General features: G+C 47.4%; 1 protein-coding gene across 3 annotated transcripts in view; it reads left to right on the forward strand.

The window, feature by feature from the left end:
- The first annotated feature begins 6,212 nt into the window (after nt 1-6,212).
- Nucleotides 6,213-19,959, forward strand: part of LOC148645261 (adenylate cyclase type 9-like) — a 65,769-nt gene continuing 52,022 nt past the window's right edge. For 2 of the 3 annotated variants that reach the window (XR_015928561.1, XM_088613152.1), the window contains exon 1: nt 6,213-9,838. Coding sequence is in view for 2 of the 3 variants with exons in the window: in XM_088613152.1 (XP_088469278.1) it covers nt 8,089-9,838 (1,750 nt within the window). In the remaining variant the exon portion in view is untranslated. The remainder of the gene's footprint in view (nt 9,839-19,959) is intronic. The other variant, XM_088613153.1, reaches the window with a different exon arrangement.

Consider the following 19,959-nt stretch of genomic DNA (forward strand, 5'->3'; position numbering starts at 1 on the left):
CAGGAAAGTGTGACCAATGGCTTAACTTCATTATGTATGTGTGTGTTTGTCTGGCTCCGTACGCGTGTGTGTAGAACACAAGGGAGAGAATTTGGAAGAAGCTGTGGAAACACCAGGCAGGCTACGAAACCCATGGGATTCATCCTCTGGTGTCATGAAGGCCTGGGAACCTTTCCCCATCATCCTTTGCTTTGTCTGTCTGAGCTCCAGGTGGGGAGCAACCTCAGGTAAAAACCAGACAAGCCAGGGAAGAAAGGGTGAGGAGCGACACCTGGCCCGCAGAAGAGACACAACAGAAGGAGCAGACTAACTGAATATAAGCACGTTACCACTGACCCTGGGCCAGTTACTCCTGAGGCCTCTCCGGGGCCCATTCCTGGCTGCACAGTGACGCCATGTACACATCACGGACACATCAGACAAGCCAATAGACCAGGTGCGGAGAACATCAGCGTGGACACCCCAGGGGAGGAGCACATCCTACATCTACAAGACATTCACAGGGAGACAAGGTCAGCAACTTCAATAAATCCATTATCCTCGAGCTTGATTGACCAGCAGTGACCAAGAGGACTGCCGGGGGAAGAGCTCGGGAGCAGAGTGAATTTGTCTGAATTGGGAGTTTACAGGCTGAAGAAACACATTATATATATTTACCAATAAAGGATGGCAGTGGTGTCGATCTCTGCTTTCCTGGTGTTTTTATATCTGTTTGTGGGCTTTTAACCAAAACAAATCCTCACCAACTCTTTTCAGCTCCTGGCTAAAGAGACTGACGTATATCAGCCCAAACTCTACACCTACAAGATTTTAATATAACAGGGCAGTTTTCAGTACCGATGAATTAATTGCATATGTGTGTGTTTGTCTCCAAGCAATTGACCATTTGTCCCCAAGGAAGCTTCCAGATTTCTGAAAGTATGTCCCACGCAAAATGAAATCTGAATTCTTCTCACGCTTTCTTGATCTGCACCCACAAAATAGTTTCTGCTCCCTTCAGGCAACAGGGGGAGAAGTGTGAGTCGGTCCCTTTAGAAGCAGGGGAAGATTGAGACTGTTACACACTTGAGCCGGATGCCGAGCTTATATCCTTCCCCAAAACACTTCCTGGCCCTGGGAAGGCGGTGCTCCTCGAATGGCTCATTTGACAGGACAATCAGTGAGCCGAGTGTAAGTACTGTAGACACGCCGGGGAGCCCAAATGACACTTCTGTCAAAGTATCTCTTGTGTACTAAGGTAACGAACAAAGTCCCATTCAATATCCAAAAGTTGTCAAAAACAAATGCTGTGTTTCCAATTGAAAGAGCAGCGAGTTTTAATTCGATGCATCGTCCTAAAAACCAGTGTCCGTTACCACTATAAACCAAGGCTTGAGTGACATGACAGTCCATAATTCTGTGAGCAAGTTACAGAATCGGGGTACAAGGAGTCCCCTGATGCGGTCTTATGTAGGACAGGGGAGAAGAATGCCCTCCTCCATTATCGCTGCCTCTCCATTCACCTTTCCAACACCCAGGCCCAAGCCCTAGGCTTTTCAAGCTCTTTATTGCTGAAGCAGGTCTGGACAAACTTGCAGTATTTGCTTTGTTTCAGTTAACAAGCATTCAAGCTTTTCTGCAAACACACGTATGGCAGTAAAGAAACAATGATCAAGCTACAGCTACCAACATGCAGTCCATCTCTCTTCCTGTTCCTCCAATCCATCGCTCTCTCCCCCTCTCTCTCCGGTTGAGAAGTCCGACTCTTGAACCCTCCGTGGCAAAGTCCAGACGCTCCTTGCCGATTAAAGGTTTCATTCCACTTGCTAGGGGTTGCTTTCGATGTGTTCACAGTGCAGGTATTATCCCATGCCACCCTATTCTTTTATTGGCTCCAAAGTGTAAATGTTATCATTCCTAATCTTTTGGGAGACCTAATCATCTGTACCGGCTTCAGTGGACCAAACCTATTTTCTACACAGAAACAGGTTTGAAAGGTTGATCATTAAATAATACAGCCCACCTTTGGCATGTGCTATTTTTGTCTTTGTTGCAAAGAACTGAAGGAGCTGTGGGGTCACGTGGCGTGATCTCTACATCGCTGAGCAGGCTGAGGTTACAGTCCTGAATGTGACACAAGGATGTTGGCTTCAACCAATAACAGGTGAACAATCCTAAAGGGAATCCGCAGCTACCGGTGGAGAAGAACAACTTAGTTCTTAGTTCTGCTCATTGTCTGCACAACTGTTCAATGTGCAATGCAGCCGGTTCTCAGTTACTGAAATGTGCTTCTCTGAATGACAATACCACAACACATTTCAAGTTAGGTGAGAGGCTCATTGTTTCAGATGTAGTAAACCATACACTCTGAGCTTCTAAACCATACATTCACCAGCTCCACAGGCATAATTCCTGAGTCTTCGCTCCTTTGCTTAATGGTACCTGTGAGTCACTTTGTGACTCTTTCTAAATAGCAGCATAAATAATTGTGACAGTTCAGAACCATTAATCGTTTGACACTGTTCGAGCTCCGCACAGCCCTACAGGAGAGTTAGGCCTCAGGAGGCCTAAGAAAACTTGATGTCTCTCTGGTGGAACAATGATGATAGACATGTAATTGTAAATGGTTTATAAATCTGTCTTTCAAGATTGCATTAGAGACCACTGTATTTTCATATTTCACTGTATTTTTCAGACAAACAACACAGTGGCACAGAGGTCAGCATTGCTGCCTCACAGCGCTGGGGCCCTGGGTTCAACTCCAGGGGTGCTGTCGGTGTAGATTTTGTTTCTTCCCATGTTCATGTAGTTTTCCACTGGGTGCTTCAGTGTCCTCCTAAAGTCCAAAGACAAGCTGGCAAGTTCATTGGCTTCTGTAAAATTGACCCTGGTGTGAGTGTGTCTGTGTCTGCCCTACGATGGACTGGCATCTAATCCAGGGTGTACCCTGCCTTGTGCTTGTTGGGTTAGGCTCCAGCTCCCCCAAGACTCTTAATATGATAAAGCAATTTAGAAAACGGATAGATGGATAAAAAAGCAAAGGAGGAATAGTCGATTATTCATCTAAAAACATTTTACAGCCCACTCCCCGGATTGTACTGTGCATCTCCTGGCCATCCTCTTCATTTCAGTTTCAATGTATTTGACTGCCTTTCAGCCAGCACACGGGCACATGTTCTCTGTTCTGTATCAATGGGGGCGGCTCCTACTCTCTTTCAACCTGGGCTGCTTGAGGGAGGCGGCGCCCTTCAGAGTGACGAGTGGCGGAGAGTGGCATTGTGCCACACAATGGTTTGGCCAGCCTGGGCAACGAGGAGGTGTAACTCAGAGCTCTCCAGACAAAGAGATCCAGCCCTTTCGAGGCCAATGTGAAATCCACAATGACCCTTATGTAGATAAAGAGGCATTAAAACGATTACATAAGCCTTCACCCTTTTGAAGTGACGCTATCATTTTAGCAGGATTGGATGTACATAGCACAGCCTCGGACAAAAGACTGAACGCCCCACAGGGGCAAACAATGGCCAGGCTTTTGTCCATATCAAAAACATAGAAGTGTGTAAAGTGTTGGTGAGGTTCATATGCATTTTCTTTGTTTTTAAAGCTGATTACAGCCTCAGGGTTATTTATTTTTTTAAATCCCATTATGTGATCTGACTACGTTAGTTTCAGAGTTACTCGTGATTTATTTCGCGAGAAGCTTTCTCTGTTATTGACTAGACTAGAGACAGACCACCATCTCTCTCACTGTGGTAGAGCCATTTTGACTACAGTGGGGCTACAAGAGCCCTCACATTTCACATTGGACATTGAACGCCACAGCTCAAGGGTGAGAGTTCAGAACAGCAGTCAGCTGGGTCAAGACAACCCTCAAACAAGACTGGCAGAGGCCCAAGCTGGAATGGCCGACAAGCTTAAGCCACGAACATCACTGAGTAACGTTTTGCCTTTCGGTGGTGCGGCCTGTGTCCTGAAAATAGCATCCCACACCTGGCAGCTCAGATCACTGGATCTAGAGAGTGTGACCAAGTGTGACAGCTCTGTTCTTTTCTTATCCTAACTTTGTGTCACTTACATTTCCGTAGGCTGTGCCCTTTCCCGACTGACAGAAGAAATAAATCTACATCTATTGGACCCCAATATGGCTCCAGAACTTTATTGACAGTCATGATGACCATCCAGCCAGATCCTTCGCAGAGATTGTACAACCCAGCCAGCTTATTGACTGGAGAAGAATTTGATTCAGTATTCAAAGTCAGCCTGTCGACCTTTTTCAAGGTCAATAAGTAAGACATGAACCGAAGGACACGAGGAGAATCTTAGGGGAAGTTGAAACCTTGTTTGAAGAAATTTCTGCATAAGACGTGTGGATCACTTACTTGCTAGCAAACAAATGAGGTATACAGATCAGATGTTTTTTTTTTTCATTATTACTACCCTTCCTTATGAAATACTGTGCCCAAGATGATGGTCTTTGCCCCAGTAGGTCTGTATCAGATCTAACCAGGTGGGTGTCTGTTTTAGGTGTGCGGTTTAGCCCATGAGTCTGTTGTCTTTCAGTAAGCATCAAGCATTCCAAACTTCATATGGGAGTATTGTCTAGTGAGTTCTAGGGAAATTTACTCATATGCCACGATGATATGAATCTTTTGAAACGTCATTATTTGCATGCTGGGGGTCAGATCATCCATCCATTTTCTAATTGCTTCATCAAATGAATGGCTGTGGGAAAGCCTATTCTAGCAAGCAATGGGTACAGGGCAGGATACATTCTGGACTGGCCACCAGTCCATTGCAGGGCACATTACAGGACACAACCACTCACATTAGGGCCAGTTTTCCCAGAAGCCAAATAATCTACCAGTATGTCTTTGAATTGTGGGAGGAAACCCACATGAACGCTGCCGTTTTGAAGCCCGTCTCTATGGGAATTGAAAGAGCTAAGCGTGTGTTTTAGTGAAGTGAGGTCTAGCCGGCGAAAATACCTGAAACGTTGTGTATTTGTTTCATAATGTTTTTACTTTCTTCAGCACGGCGAGCTGTTAATAGATGGCGTGTGCACATTTGGTCGAGGTCTGTAAATGTTTAACATGAGTACAGACCGCCACGTGATACTGCCCCAGTAATGTGTTTTAGATACGTTCTCTTAGACAAGGAGTGGCATTTACCGGACCCTGAAAAGAGAGAAGGAGCTTCAGTACAGTGCACTCTCTGGGGACCGTAAAAGCGCGCACATGTTCACAGAGTGTCCGATGTGCAGATTTTATCATTAAGTTTCTTCATTCTCAGAGGTTGATTTCCCATGTAACGAAAGACTGCTCGCGGCAGTGTCCAGTTTCGTGCCTGGCTGCATGTGATACACTTAATTTAACAATTTATTTCAGATGATTGTCAGAGTGAATAGAAGTTCGGTCTTCTTGTCTTAGTGGGATTATCAATTTATGGTCTGATCGGGTTTAGCTAAAAATTGTACGTATACCATTACAGGCCGAATCGGCGCCGAGATTGTGGTAAAGCAGCTGCAACTGAGAGCTGCGTGGTTTTCGTTATTTTCAACGCAATTGTTATAGCGGAAAAGTCCAAATTGTTTTCAGGTTAACACCGGCTGGTTTTAAAGACGGGACCTAAAACGTAACAGATACAAAGCCGTGCTGGAGATTGCACGCCTGTGGTCAGCGTCACACACTGTGCATAATTATAGTCAATGCGGTACTTTTTTTTTCCATTAATGCCCAAACAGTTTTAAAGGAAGACTCGCTGATGCTGTGGTTTTTCGTACTGCAACTGGAAACAAGGGTCTCGGGTTCGAGAGAGACGTCTATTTAGTGGAAATAAGCCAGGTTTTTTTTTACTTTTCGTACTGGAGAGGGTTCTTTGCGAGCAATGAAATAGTGTTTTTTTTCCGGGCTTTCTTATCCAGAGGGGACAAACAGACGGCACCATTACGAATCTATCAATAATGACAAAAATAGGACGGTCTGCTCCGCCGCCGCCTGCGCCCCCCTCCCCCGGGCGCGCGTCCCCGCGACTCCGACCGGGACCCCAGGTGATCCTCGGCTGGGAGAAAGACGAAGGGGGCGCGCTCGGACGCGCTCATTGCGGTTTCTCAAACAGGCCCCCCCGTCCCCTCCTCCTGGGTGCGTGCTCGCCACCCCACATGTATTCCCCTCCCGTGCGTGCGCGCTCGCTTTTTTTTTTTTAGTGTAGCGCGGATCGCACGCCGCTGCTTGCTTGCTTGTGTGCGCTCTGTGGACGAGGAGAAGATGGTGGCATGAAAAGACGGAGCCAGCCCCCCCCTTCCCTTTCCCACCCCCCACACGTAACTCGTTTTTTTTTTCCCGGGGCAGGACAGCTCTCTGAGGCAGTCGGGCATACGAAAAAGGAGACGCGCACGGCCACATATTGCTTGGGAGTATAAACCGGACCTGCCCAGAAATAAAGGATTTATAAACAGAGATATCACCCCTCGTGTTCCGGCTGTGTAATTGAATTAAACTCCCGATACCGAGAGGCACTTTTCCCTGGGACTGGCTGTCCGCAGGGAGAGACAAGGGGAGGGTATGGTTGTAATTAGAGTGTGTTTTCCACGCTCCAGTCTGCCTTAATGAAGAACGGTGACCTGGGAAAACTTTCATGACAAGGGAAATCTTTACGGGAATGACTGCTTTTTCTGCCGGTGGGGGATATTCTTGAAGTTTGAGGATGCCCCTGTCCACCTCTGGTTCTGGAGCTACAGAATAAGTGTGAAAAATCTTGTGTGACAGGAATTATTTCTGTGCATGCTCTAAGGAGACGCCTGACCTGTGGGATTACACTTCTGTCTTTTTATTTTGCAAACTCTCCCCTTTTTCCTCTTTTTTTTCCCCCCTCGCTTTTCTGCAAACACAGACACCCACCCAGCCTCTCCGGTTAACCCTGGGATCGGGGCGGTGGGGATCCGGAGTGGCGGTTCAGGAAAATTCGGGGCTGTGTTTACAGGAGCAGGCCCTTGTGAATTAAGAGGGAGGTGGGGGGAACCAGCAGGAATTTTGCAGCCGAGAAAACGGAGAGCAATAATGTCCTAGTGTTTTTCACTTGAATTTACTGCTAACTTGGTCGCGACCCGTTTCCAGCGTTTTCATACGCTGTACTTGAGTGGTATTAAAGGAGAAGGCGGGGATTTCACTGCGCGTCAGAAAAAGGGATAAGTGTTTTTTTTAAGTATTGCCAGAACAAACTTCTAATAACAGCAAAAAAAAAAAGGACGGGAACTTGAAAGCGAGATTGCATTTGTGTCCATGCCTGCGTGTCTGAGGGCAGCCGGGCGGGTAAGCTGAACAACAGCCGTAGCTACTTGTTGCTTTGGTTTGACACATTGTATTTAAAAAAAAACAACAAAAGAAAATATTTTTAAAAGACGGTCTCGCACTTTTCTTAAACACAAACCGAGGCGGAATATGAGACGTGGATGCGCTGTCACTGTTTTCCGTCTCCAGCTTTCAAAAGGGATCGACTGCCGGGCTGAAGAGGCGAAGACGAGACCGGACCGGGGACCCGACTGCGGGCGCTGCAGCCGGCTTCTGTGCAAAACCCAAAGCGGACTGATGGACAGGGGCGACACATAGTTGCATTTCTTTCATTTTTTGTTTCCAGGGGAGGTTGTTTTGGGGGTGCTGGTTACTTTATCCCCTTTGTTTTTGTAGCCGTTGTTGTTGTTGTTGTCGTCGTTGCTGTGGGGAAAAAACAACTCCCCCCACCACAACAACAAACCAAACATTGTTTCGTTTCGGTCTTCAGAAAAGAAAACCCAACACGCTATGATAAGGACAATGCTTTCGGTCTGGGAGGGGGGAAAGCGGGCAGGCAGACCTCAGTCCTCGGCAGTGCACGGAGCAAGTGCTTGAAGAGACAGGAATGCGACTGTTGACGCAATATGAGGTAGAAAAATGACCTGTTCAAGACCCTGGGACTCGGTTCTCAAGTACAAGTACACAGCTTGCGCAGAAGACGTCTTGGTGGTTTTGCCTTTGTTTGTTTTTTCCATGCCTCATGTAACAGGGGAATTAAAATAGCAGGAAGTAACTTTTTTTTTTATTTTACATTTTAATTGGTAGTATCATCCTGTCCGACATGGCCTCGCCGCGGCACCAGCCGCTGCTCCTGCGCCACACGGAGGTGAGCTGCGACGCCGCCGGCGGCGGGGTGGCGGTGAAAGTCAACAGCAGCAGCAGCGGCGGCGGCAAGCCGCCTCCGCCGCAGCACCGTGGCCCCGCCGGCAGCGGCGGCAGCGCCGGTGGGGGCGGCGGCGGCGGCGGCTCCAAGCACATCAAGTACAGCATCTCCTCCAGCTGCAGCTCGGGGGAGTCGGGGGTCCGCCGGGCGATGGTGCCGGGGCTGCGGGGCCAGAGGAAGGTGCCGCAGCTGTTCGAGAGGTCGGCCGCTCAGTGGTGGGACCCGGGGTTTGACTCCCCGATCCTGGAGGACGCCTGCAGGGAGCGGTGCTTCCCCCAGACGCAGCGCCGGTTCCGCTATGTACTGTCCTACCTGGCCGCGGCGGGCCTCCTGTGGGGGGTTTATTTCGGGGTCAACCACGACAGGTGTGACCCCTTCGCCTTTCTGCTCCCGACCGCGGGCTTCCTCGCCTTCTGCCTGGCCCTCTTCCTCTTCACCTTCACGCGCCTCTATGCCCGGCTGTACCCCCAGGTGTCCCTGCTGCTCATCGTGGTCACGTTCGCGGTGACGCTGGCGCCCCAGGTCCAAACCGCCGCCTTTTCGCAGTCGCAAGAAAGGGAGGAGGATCCCTCGGGGAACCGCTCCAATAGCTCGGGTGGCCCGCCCCGCCCTGGGAAGCTCTGCATCTCGCCCGTGGGCACCTTCTCCTTGTGCATGGAAGTCCTCTTGCTGCTGTACAGCGTCCTGCACCTGCGGCTGTACGCGTCTGTGCTGCTGGGCCTGGGGTACTCCGTGCTGTTTGAGGCCCTCGGGTGCGTCTACATCGCCGAGGACCACCCCGCGCTCTACTGGCTGGCCCCCGGCAAGGGGCTCCTGCACCTCTGCGCCCACGCCATTGGCATCCACCTGTTCATCATGTCGGAGGTGCGGTCCCGGAGCACGTTCCTGAAGGTGGGGCAGGCCATCATGCACGGCAAGGACCTGGAGGTGGAGAAGGCCCTGAAGGAGCGCATGATCCACTCGGTGATGCCCAGGAGGGTGGCGGACGAGCTGATGAAGCAGGGCGACGACGAGAGCGAGACCTCGGTCAAGCGCTACTCCACCTCCAGCCCCAAGAGCAAGAAGAAGAAGACCTCCATCCCCAGGGGGCAGATCATCTTCCGCCCCTTCAACATGAAGCGCATGGAGCCCGTCAGCATCCTCTTCGCCGACATCGTGGGCTTCACCAAGATGAGCGCCAACAAGTCGGCCCACGCCCTGGTGGGCCTCCTCAACGACCTCTTCGGCCGCTTCGACAGGCTCTGCGAGGTCACCAAGTGCGAGAAGATCAGCACGCTGGGCGACTGCTACTACTGCGTGGCGGGCTGCCCCGAGCCGCGCGCCGACCACGCCTACTGCTGCATCGAGATGGGCCTGGGCATGATCGAGGCCATCGAGCAGTTCTGCCAGGAGAAGAAGGAGATGGTCAACATGCGCGTGGGGGTCCACACGGGCACCGTGCTGTGCGGCATTCTGGGCATGAAGCGCTTCAAGTTTGACGTGTGGTCCAACGACGTCAACCTGGCCAACCTGATGGAGCAGCTGGGGGTGGCCGGCAAGGTGCACATCTCCGAGGTCACCGCCGGCTTCCTGGATGACCGCTACGAGAGGGAGGATGGCCGTGTCTTGGAGCGCGTGGGGCAGAACGTGGTGGCTGACCAGCTGAAAGGTACGAGGGGCTCGGGAGTGGGGGGGGCTGCACTCCACGCTTCGGGTTTGACACGGTGAGGCAGATGGAGGCGGCGTTCATTCTCACTTGGGCTTTCCTTCGCTTGGGGTCTCTGAAAAACCGGAGCGAAATGAGCTGATTCATGCTGTTGCCCGAAAACGGTACAAGGTTTATGATTCAACATGTGAATAACTCTGTCTGGATTGGCAAGTATAGCAGTATAGCAGTGTAGTTGCCCGGGCAGATTCACACGGGCACAGGATTCTGTCCACAGCTGTTGCCGTCCACCCGAAAATTCTGTCACCCCCTCTTAACATTTGCATAGCACGTCAGTCATTGTAATAGGAGTAAATCTCTTATAGTCTGTTAGACATGATCCAATCAGGTTTTATTCATGGGTATCTGTGTAGCTCGTTTTCTGTATAATATGCTCCGTTTTCTCTGACCAATATTAAATAAGGTGACAGAATCCTGTCAGTGGTACAAAAATCCATCACTGGTTCAGTTCCATGTGGTAGTGCTGTTTCTGCATGGATGTTGCAGAACCTTTTCCAGGAACAGGTAATCATAGACCTAGATAAGACTTCCTGTTGGCTACATAGCACCTGTACCTCAACTGACCTCTTCAGAGCAGAAACTCCAGTGTTGGCTTGTTGCACTTGTAGTAACACATTCCAGAAGCTCGAATGAACCAACATAATTAAATACAGTAGGAAAAAGTGAACTATGCTGTCAGGCACAGCCTCAAAGTCCCAAAGCTGCTTTTGATAAGTGTGTAGTCTAGACCATAAGGATTGAGAGTGCGGCTGATGTTCTGTCTCTGCCTCTTTGAATTTTCCTGTAAAAGTGTCTCAGTGTGCCCGAGCTTAGGTGCAGCTACCAAAAGCGTCATGGCATGTCTTATTTTGAAAGATGAATTCATAACTGTGTGAAGGGCAGTTTTGCCCTCCATAACGTGGCTCCAACAGCCATTCAGTTTTCTTAAACATTAACAGCGTACTCGGACAGAGCCAGAAAGGCCCGCCGTAATGTGCTCTGATAGTTTCCTTTTACATAGCATTGTTGTGTGCTGTCATCTTAGAACGTTTACAGTCGTTACAGTTTAGCAAAAGGGCCGAACAAATGATTATCAATGTTTTTGTCCATAATACCTGGTTATAAGTCACTTTCATCTAGACTATATATTTTTTGTCACAAACTCTTCTATGATCTTCACAATCTCACACAGGCTTTTGGTAAACCCTGGCCTGGCAAGAGCCTGGATAAAGTTATGTGAGATTTGTCTGGCTATTTCCCACCCTTCCCTGCCCTTTAAAGCAGTGGATGTGCACCTAGGGTGGATCAGTGAGTGTGCGGGTGTTCTGTGATTCTCTTTCGGCTCTCCGGCCTTCAGCTGTTCAGTAGAGCATCCGGCTGCTTTTTGAAGCTGCCGGCCGCTCGTGTAAGCAAGCACTCTGCACAGATCTGTGCCAAGCGAGGGAGCTGCTCTGTCATCAGAAACGTCAGCTCTCCAAGCACTGCGCGTACTGTGGTGTCAGACCCCAAGTCATGGAAAATGGCAGGCTGCGTCTTTCTTTTTTAAAGCTTTTGCTTTTAATAGAACGTGTTTTTTTTATGGCCATGTCGGCTGTAATTTGTGAATCTTAGAAATTCCCATGGAGGGTTTGCGAACTTTGCTTGCTTGAGACATTTAGTATGTTTGTTTAAGGCACTGGTTTAAGTTATGGAGAGCTGGGATTGGAATTGAGGAAGGGCTGTCTGACAGCAGTGCCTGTTTGAATAATTTTGCTTAAAGTAACGCCAAAAGGAGGATTAAATTGAACACTGAAGACAGGCAAAAATTAAAAATAAGTCTCTTGCAAATAATGTCATATCCTGCTCATCCAGAACTAAGAATTGTTTAGCGCAATTAGCGTTAGATGTAAAACTGGCCAAGGGAGTTAGTGGAGTTCATTTCATGCTGGGAAAAATGGTTTTGTAATTCTGGGGAGTGTGAATTCCTGTGAACTGTGCTTTAGTGCTCTGAATTGCTCTGTATCTCGCTGTAATGTCATGACCTGTTGGTGATTGGTTTTACAGGGGCAAAGTTTTATGCACACGAGAACAAGTGTCCTACATCAGAGAGCTGTTATTCAAACTCTCTTATTAGGAGTTTGATGATAACGCCTGGTTTGACTGTTGACTTGTGTGTAAATTGAGGTTGTTCCATTGAGCAGGAGAGCTTGTGGGCTAAGCTGTGGCAGAGCCTGCAGTTAATAAACTGCTTACTGCATTCCTCACCGTTTACGCCCATCGTTTAATACAAGAGTGATGCGGTGTCCTTAATTTCCAGGAAATGTCAAGGAAAGATGACAAAAACATTGCAATCTTCATCTCCGGCCTGTTTCTGCGTTTGCCTCCACTTTGCGCAGGTTGTGTGTGCGGACCTCATGCAAAGGAGCTTCTTCCGAGTTCGCGGAAAGCCCTTTAGTTTCGGACCCCTCGCAACTGGTGATTGTTTCTGTGCTTCACAGTGGAGACGAGTGCCCAGGGCCGCGCTGTTTTCATGTCAACCTGCGCGTGTTTATACAAGTCTATTTTTATCATTTTGCCTGGAAAGTACCTGGCTTCGGTCTGTCGGCAGACAGCGGCCAGACTCCTCCTGCTCCGAAGGCACGTTGAAACTGGAGGAATCTGTGTAGCGAGTGTGGGCACAGCCTGAGCACACAATGGGAGCGAAGTGGCCAGCGAAAAACAAAGGTGGTATAAAGTCTGGAGCTGGCTGCACACAGAGGCCTGCACTACAGCAGTGCAGAAGAGCTGGAGGCTGAAAATTCCCTTCTTGTGTCAGAAATTAGGTAGAAGCTCACCGGTAGGTAGTAAACAGGATTTGGTCAGTTACGTAAACGTTTGGGCTCTTTTCTTTTGTCAGGAACCTAAAACTCGCATTACGGAACAGGTCTTTATTTTTATCCCAGGAAAATGGCGTGTTGCCCTTGTGGTTTCCTTGTGTGTAGGAAGAGCTCAAGAGCTCCGAAGCCCGGGTAGTTAGGCGTGTGTCGAAACGCAAAGACGACACTCGATCTCCCCTATGTTTAATACACCTGAGAGAAGGGTTGGAGGGGAGGGAGGTTTGAACTGCTCCGACTCATAAGACCCTTTAATTTCTGATGTTTTGAATCAGGAATATGCCTTTGGCTCTGGTCTTGCAAGATAAACCCCCATCATGAAACAACAGCAGGCATCAGGGTGCCTTGAGCGGCAAACATGCACAATGGTTGCTTCCAGTCTTGGGTTGACTTGTGGACCCGAGACCTGATTTTCGAATATCACTGGGTAACGGCCAGAGGTTCAGTGAAGAAATCAGCTTTGAGGCTGCGTTTCCTCTCTGGTTATTCTGAGCAGAATTTAGTTTTAATGCCAGTTAACTTGTTTTAATCCGTTTTCTGCCATTTGGCACAGAAAAATGACTGCCTTGCGCTTCCCGATTTCTGGTATTTCCCCCACCGGACCCCAGTGGGGGTGCTGTTATGAAAGAAGGGATCGCCTTTGCGATTCCACTGGTTACATCAGGCTGATTGAGTTTTGTTTTTTGTTCATGTGATCTGACCTTCTTTAACCTCAGCGTGCCGTGTTCCCGTTTCAGTTCTTTCTTTTTTCTTACAATGTTGTATTTATTCTAACTTTCCAGTCTTCCATTTCAAATGTTTTTCTACACTCGGAAACGTTGCTGAGTAAAACTGGTTTAAGGATTTTTCTTTCTTGTTTTGCTTTCTTGAGCTTGCGATACCTCTTTCTAGGAAGGGGCTTCGAGAAGTCTCTTCGGATGTAAGTGAGGGGACAGCGCCAGTGTCCTAGACTTTTTTCTTCACGTGCAAAACCAGGATAGCTCTTCGCCCTGAGAAGGGTGGGGGTGGCACCTCTTATTTCTGTGACTGTGACTTCTCCCTGACAAAATGATGTTTACCAGCAGTTTGGATTGCTTGGGTCTGTCTTCAGGAGATTGAATTTGTGATCGTGTTCTCAGACACTCAGCCTGCCAGGCCATAGGAGTAAAATCCTTTTATTGATTGAGGGAAACACTTGATCTTGAAGAACAGAAATCTGGATCTGCATGCTGTGTTTTAGTAGAACTCAACAACACTCCTTCAGGACAGAAATGATTGAACTTGAATAGAAATGACAGAATAAGTGTTGTGCAAGAATGAAGCTGGAGACTGAATCTTCTGACGTCTTGCCCAGGAGAAGAAGTGTCTCCCTAATGCAAAACCTTAGTTCCCACATTGACCCAACACTAACTACTGAATAGTACTGAACAGTCCCATTGATGATTTGAAGGTGGCGAGGAGAGGTGTTTTCGTAAACTGCTTGCTTGGTCCATCAGTCAGTTTGAGTAGAGACCATGTGAGTGCGTGCAGGTCCTGAAGCCTTTCAATCGAATTTTCCAGGTAGTTTGTGGGTTGCGTGACTGAAACTGCTTTTCCAATTGACCTTGTTGGTTGAGCTAATAAAAGCTTGGGTTTTATATTGTTTAGCTCCTGTTAACCCCCGACTAGCTGAGAGCCACAGGGTTTGTTTCGGACACCTCTGGGCTCGACAGTGCTACATGAGTATTAGTGGAAGCGAGATCTCCTGCTGGGGTGATCCCGACTTTTGTTAGGATGAGCAGGCAGGAAGTAGGAAGACGAAGGGCTTGAAGTGCTGGCGAAGACCCCCCGGCGGTCCCATGCGTCTTTATCCATGTGGGAGCTGTAGTGGAAAACCGGAAGGGAAAGAGGACAGAGCAGAGCTCGGGGAAACTCAAGAATGCTTTAGATGCGGTGTCAGCTGGCGCATAAGCTTATTACGCGAATGGGGTAAATAGCTCACCGATTTGCTGCACTGATCCTGGGGATTACCATTAGATGACATCTTGTGCAGGCTGTTGCTCTCTAATCCGAGCTTGTTTGACTTCGGTGTTGGGGGAAAAAAAACAGGCTTGTGCCGGAGACTGGGATCTTCTTTGAAGTGGTTTCTTTTCAGCAAGGTGCTTATTCAGACATCTTGTGAGCCGCATGTTTGCTCTTCGGAGTTTCCAAGGAAAGCTATTTGGCTAGGGGGCAGTGCAAAGCGAGTAGGTAGGCCTTGGTGTGCTGAGGTCATCTCTCACTTGCCATGCTTGACGACGGTCTAACATGAATGAAATGTACTAGTTTTTTTCACATTGCACTTTTAATTCTTCTGAAATGAACCTATAAGTGTGACACATGAAATGAGTATGAAGTTGCAATTTGCCATATCATTTTGCATTGCAATCTTTTCAAACGTCCTTTTAATTAAGAGATCTGTGACCAAATCTTTGAATGGATCACGCAGTCCTGTCCATGTTCGGTTGTCTCAGGGTAATACTTTCTAGGGTGTTTAGCCAGAGGGGGTCTATGACAAAATCTGTTTGACAGAAAACCCTTTTTATCCCTGTTTTCCTTTCTAAAGTAGAAGAGAGAACTATTTTTTCTTCAAAAAGGGTGCAGCTTGTTGACAATTCTCTAGCTTTTGAAACTTTTTCTAACCTTTTTAACTCCCCAGGGGCATTTGTACTGGATAGATCGGATCGAAAATGGAAATTTATGTTTAGCCGTTTGTCCCGTGTTTTTATTTGAATGAAAAATGTAAGCTTTTAAACTCTTTCATCAGCTTTCATCAGGGAGAGGGGGGGGAGGAGGGGTCAGGGGATCCCGTTGATACAGATCGATCCCTTCTGCATCACTCTCCTGTCTCCAGCCGAGATCGGCAATGCAGCCCAGATGTAATTCAAACCAGCAGGGTTCTGGGTGCGTGGCTATCCTGACACATTTCACAATGTGCTGGTTTTCCGCCGGGAGACTCTGAGTCATTGGTTTCTCTTGGTTTATATTTCAATTTGCAGGATTTTCAGCAAAAGGCCAACGCGCAAGAGGAGTCAAAGGCAGTGGAGAGCACTGTGGCATTCCTAAGACCCACTGTAACTAGCTGGCAAAAGAGCCAGCAGCCACCAGCAGGCAATTCATCTTCTGAGGTCAGAAGCATTCCAGTCCTTGGCAGAACATCTTTACTTACCGAGACGTGCTCACTTTTCATCCGTCTCCATTGCCTGGTTTTTTTTCAAGGGCATTTTTCGAGGTGTGAAACAAAACGAGAATGCGTGCCGCCGCGAGATCAAAGTCGCGCGTCTGGGATGTCCCGGCCTCGCGGCCGCAAGGCGAAATCGGCCTGTTGTGTGCTTGGCGTCCCTGGTCTTATTTTAGGGGAGCGAACAGATAAGCTATGTCGTCGGCTGAGTGCAGCGAGGGGGGAGGAGGGCAGCTAACTTGAGCTACAGTCCGTTGAAAGCGCTTTTAATGACAACATGACTGCGCCGCTCCCAACAACAAAAGATCAATTAAAGCTCACTGTAACCTAGACGTGAACTGGATTTCTTTTTGCAGTTTTACTCCAGTCATTTTATGGAGGTTGCAATTACATGAGCCGGACTGGAACGCTGTATGCGTCGTCTCATGACCCCAGGTGGCTGCAGTAACCCCTGTCTTAAATGACGGAATGATTCTGGTAATTTTACAAATGACAAAGCGAATGATTTTAAATCCACTAACTGCAGTGTGTGAACAGCTGGACTGGAAGTAATGAAACAAGACAAATGACACAGGAGTGGCGTGAGCCCTGCTTAGTCGTGTGTCGTGGAAGCTCGTTTCTTTGGTTTGGGATATTTTCCGTTGGGGTGTTTCACTGCTCTTCTCAAGTGAGGTTGGAGCAGTTTATCAGTTGGCAACTCCCACTCAGTGGGGCCACATTCCTGGAGCTTGTGTTGGGTTATCTTCAGATCGCGAGAGCATAAATACTTGGAAAAAAGTTCTTTCTGATGGGGCGATACCTAAGGCAGCGAGAGTGGACCAAGAAGATACCAGTGACAAGAAATGTATCCTGTAGTTTCACATCGAGTTGTTTGTGTGAAATGAAGTGGTGAAAGTTAAAGAACCGCTGGCGATGAAAGAGGGTGGTGTTGGCACACGCATGTATCTTTCTGAAGAAAGCGCATCTGGAAACCCGGTGTTTAGCACAGAGAAATTGTTTAGAATTCTGTGTCCTCTCAGCACTGGAATTACAGGTATTGTGAGTCTTTCTAGGGACATTTGTGCCCTGAATAGCTTGCTACAGAATTCTGACAACCACTTCATAGAGATTGCACGCATTCTGGGGAGCGAACACCTTGTACCGTGAAATTCAACAGTTTGTACAATGTGTTCATCTCTTCCACATGTTTTTGTTTTTAGTAGGCATGTCGTCTTCAGGTTAATATGAGAGAGGACTGAAGAGCTATACAAACCCAGATCATTTATCTTAATTATGTTTAGCCTTGCTGTTACTTGAGCGGCAGAAATGCTTTTCTGCACTGATATTGGCCATCTATGCTTCTTATATAGATGTAAGAAACACTCTTCTCCAGTACAGTGTATATTATTGATTTGCACCATGCCTGCATTTTATTGTAGACGCAAGTGCTTTCTACCTTTTTGGCAGTGAGAATTCAGTCTGTGAAAAAGCCTACTCAGCAGCCAATACCAAACTGTCTGCTATAACCCTGTTACTATGTTCTTCATCACATTTGTATTCCCAGCTGGTTTCATTTTGAGTAAGGATCACATTTAGTGATAGAAACTGTACTTTCACTTATAGAACTAAGCAGAGAAAGAGAAATGCCATGGGTTGCAGATTTGACTGTAGTACAGTGAATGTATAGGCAGGGTATTAATAATTAATCCACATGGATTATGACTAATTATGTGGAGGAGATGCGGTACCACGTTGCAGTCATGGGCAGGGGTTTTTCATGTCCTTTATAGGCAAAATGTTTTAAAATACAGTGTAAGGAATCTATTTTGGAGGTGTAGGTTTGTGCTGAATTTGGAAGTTTTCCAGGACACCACTAGTTTGCAAGAATTGTCGTGTAAAATCCGAGTTCGAAACTATGAAACTACTTGTGGGAAAATCTGTAAGAAAGTTTTGGGAAACGGTTCTCGGCTGTTTTTCTTTTACATTTCCTGCCTAACCTGCCTTGTAAGAGTATCAAACCTTTCATTAAGAAGGTAGAGCGATGTCATTGGAGAGCCCTTCCAGAACTTGCAGAGCTTTGGAGAGCAGAAGTATTTATGGTATAAATGTTTCCAAGACAATTTCTCTTTCTTTGTCAGCTTGACATTTTGCTGCACGGTTTGTTTTTGTATTGCATGAATCCCTCCTCTCAACAGCAGCCTGTTTCTGTGAGAGATTTTGTTTCCCCATCTCCCTGCTTAACTGTATCAGTTTAAATGCTGCTGAAAATACACACTTTGATTAGATTCCTTGTTGAGGTCTGCCAGGTGTGTGGTTAACCTGTGTACTTTTCAGTTCACAAGTGTATATTGCAAATATTTGTACATGGACTAGTGACTTCAAAAAGAACTGTAAAAGTAATTCCCTGCAAGGTCTTTTCAACAATGTGGAAGCAGTGTGACTTCAGCCTGAAACAATGCAGGATAGTCGATATTGGCATTGTATTTAATATAGCCACCTTCCATTCAGTAGTCTGTTGTCTTTCTCAACTTATCTTCTGTGATTTGATTCAGTTTTTCTTAAAGATGGATGAACCAATTTTAAACTGACAGTTTTCTGCAGCTTGTGACTATGGGCTCCTCATAGTCTTTTAGTATACCGGTCACTGGAAATACAGCTTTTTAGAAGCCATCTGTAATATGGAGAAGTTAATCTTTTGATGGTTTTCACAAGGGTATTTGTCTGTAGTGGTTTATTCCGTAGCAGAAATTTCAGAAGCAAAGTGCGTTCGTAAGACGTTTAGCGTCTAGAGGCCACGTGATGTAGGAAACTAGCAGTGGAGGAATTCAGAAGGTGTAGTCCTCGGAAACACTCCTTTGCCTGGGGTGTATTCTGTATCATTCAGTGAATAGGCTGTTCATAATTTCGGGACATTATTGAGTTCAAGGGAATGCTTTTGATTCTGATAGTCTCAGTGGGAGTTATTTTTCCTTAATAGGATCATTTCATCAGCTATCGTATCTTTCCAGGCATTGTAGAAGCACTGTAGATTCAATTATACCATCGCCTGGACTCCAGAAATACGTACCAAGTGCTTGCGTTGTATCGAGACACCAGCATATATTGCACCTCTGGGTAGGCCTTGAGGTGTGTAATTGGCAAGTTGTTGCATGGGCCTGGTTAAACAGAATGATTCAGTGCGGTGTGGCTCCCCGTGGAATAAACATTGGGAGATTGTTACTTTTCTTGGGTGGCATGCACAAACGCCTCTCTCAGACCCTGACCCACCTCTCTGTGATGATTTTTCTGTTTCATTTTATAAAAATGACCGCTTCGAATAGTCTGGTTCGATTCCCCTCTTACACAAGGGGATGTGGCACTCGTTCATCTTTGAGGAAATGCCCCTCTAAAGACAGGAAACTACCTGCTAACCGTCCAGAAGGTGCTTCTGATGTGAAGCATCGTAGCGACTGGAGAGGTCAAAGTCTGCTGTGCGAGTGTGGAGCCCTGTTCTGCAGCTTATGCTGGAGCTGGAGGGTGGGAAACATGTCTTCGCACCATGACGATGGTTTTCCAAACTCGTCAACGCTGGCCTGGAGCCACATCTGATCGGCTCGATATCTGTTCCTTTCACAGCCCATTGTTGTGGGTATACTGTCCCAACTGCCCAACCACAGAATGTACTGAAGTCCACTGAGCATCAAAAGAAACCTTCCCATCCCTTTGTTTTTTAGAAAATGAAGTCTTTAGATTTCGGCTGCCAATTAAATGTTTAGGGTGCGATTTTGATACTGATCCTTCTTGACGAGCAGCGAGACAGTTGAGTGACTTTGACTGTTGCAGAATCGCCGAATTGACTGCAGACAGGTGGTTTAACCTGTTGAACGCGAGGCCTGGTGAAAAACGGCCCCGGCAGCTCTGTGGCACCAGTATGTTGGACCAGGCTGCACCGTGTAACCTCGGGTAGGCTCCCCAGCAGTCCCTAGTGACGAATCGAGGTTTTGTTTAGACCACCCTGGTGGACCTCAGCAAGTGTGGCGTAGATGTCCAGCACAGTACATCTGATAAATCAATAAGGAGGACCAATTCTGATGTTC

Source organism: Lepisosteus platostomus, chromosome 19, assembly GCF_059453375.1.
Source record: "Lepisosteus platostomus isolate fLepPlt1 chromosome 19, fLepPlt1.hap1, whole genome shotgun sequence".
Taxonomy (NCBI): Eukaryota; Metazoa; Chordata; class Actinopteri; order Semionotiformes; family Lepisosteidae; genus Lepisosteus; species Lepisosteus platostomus.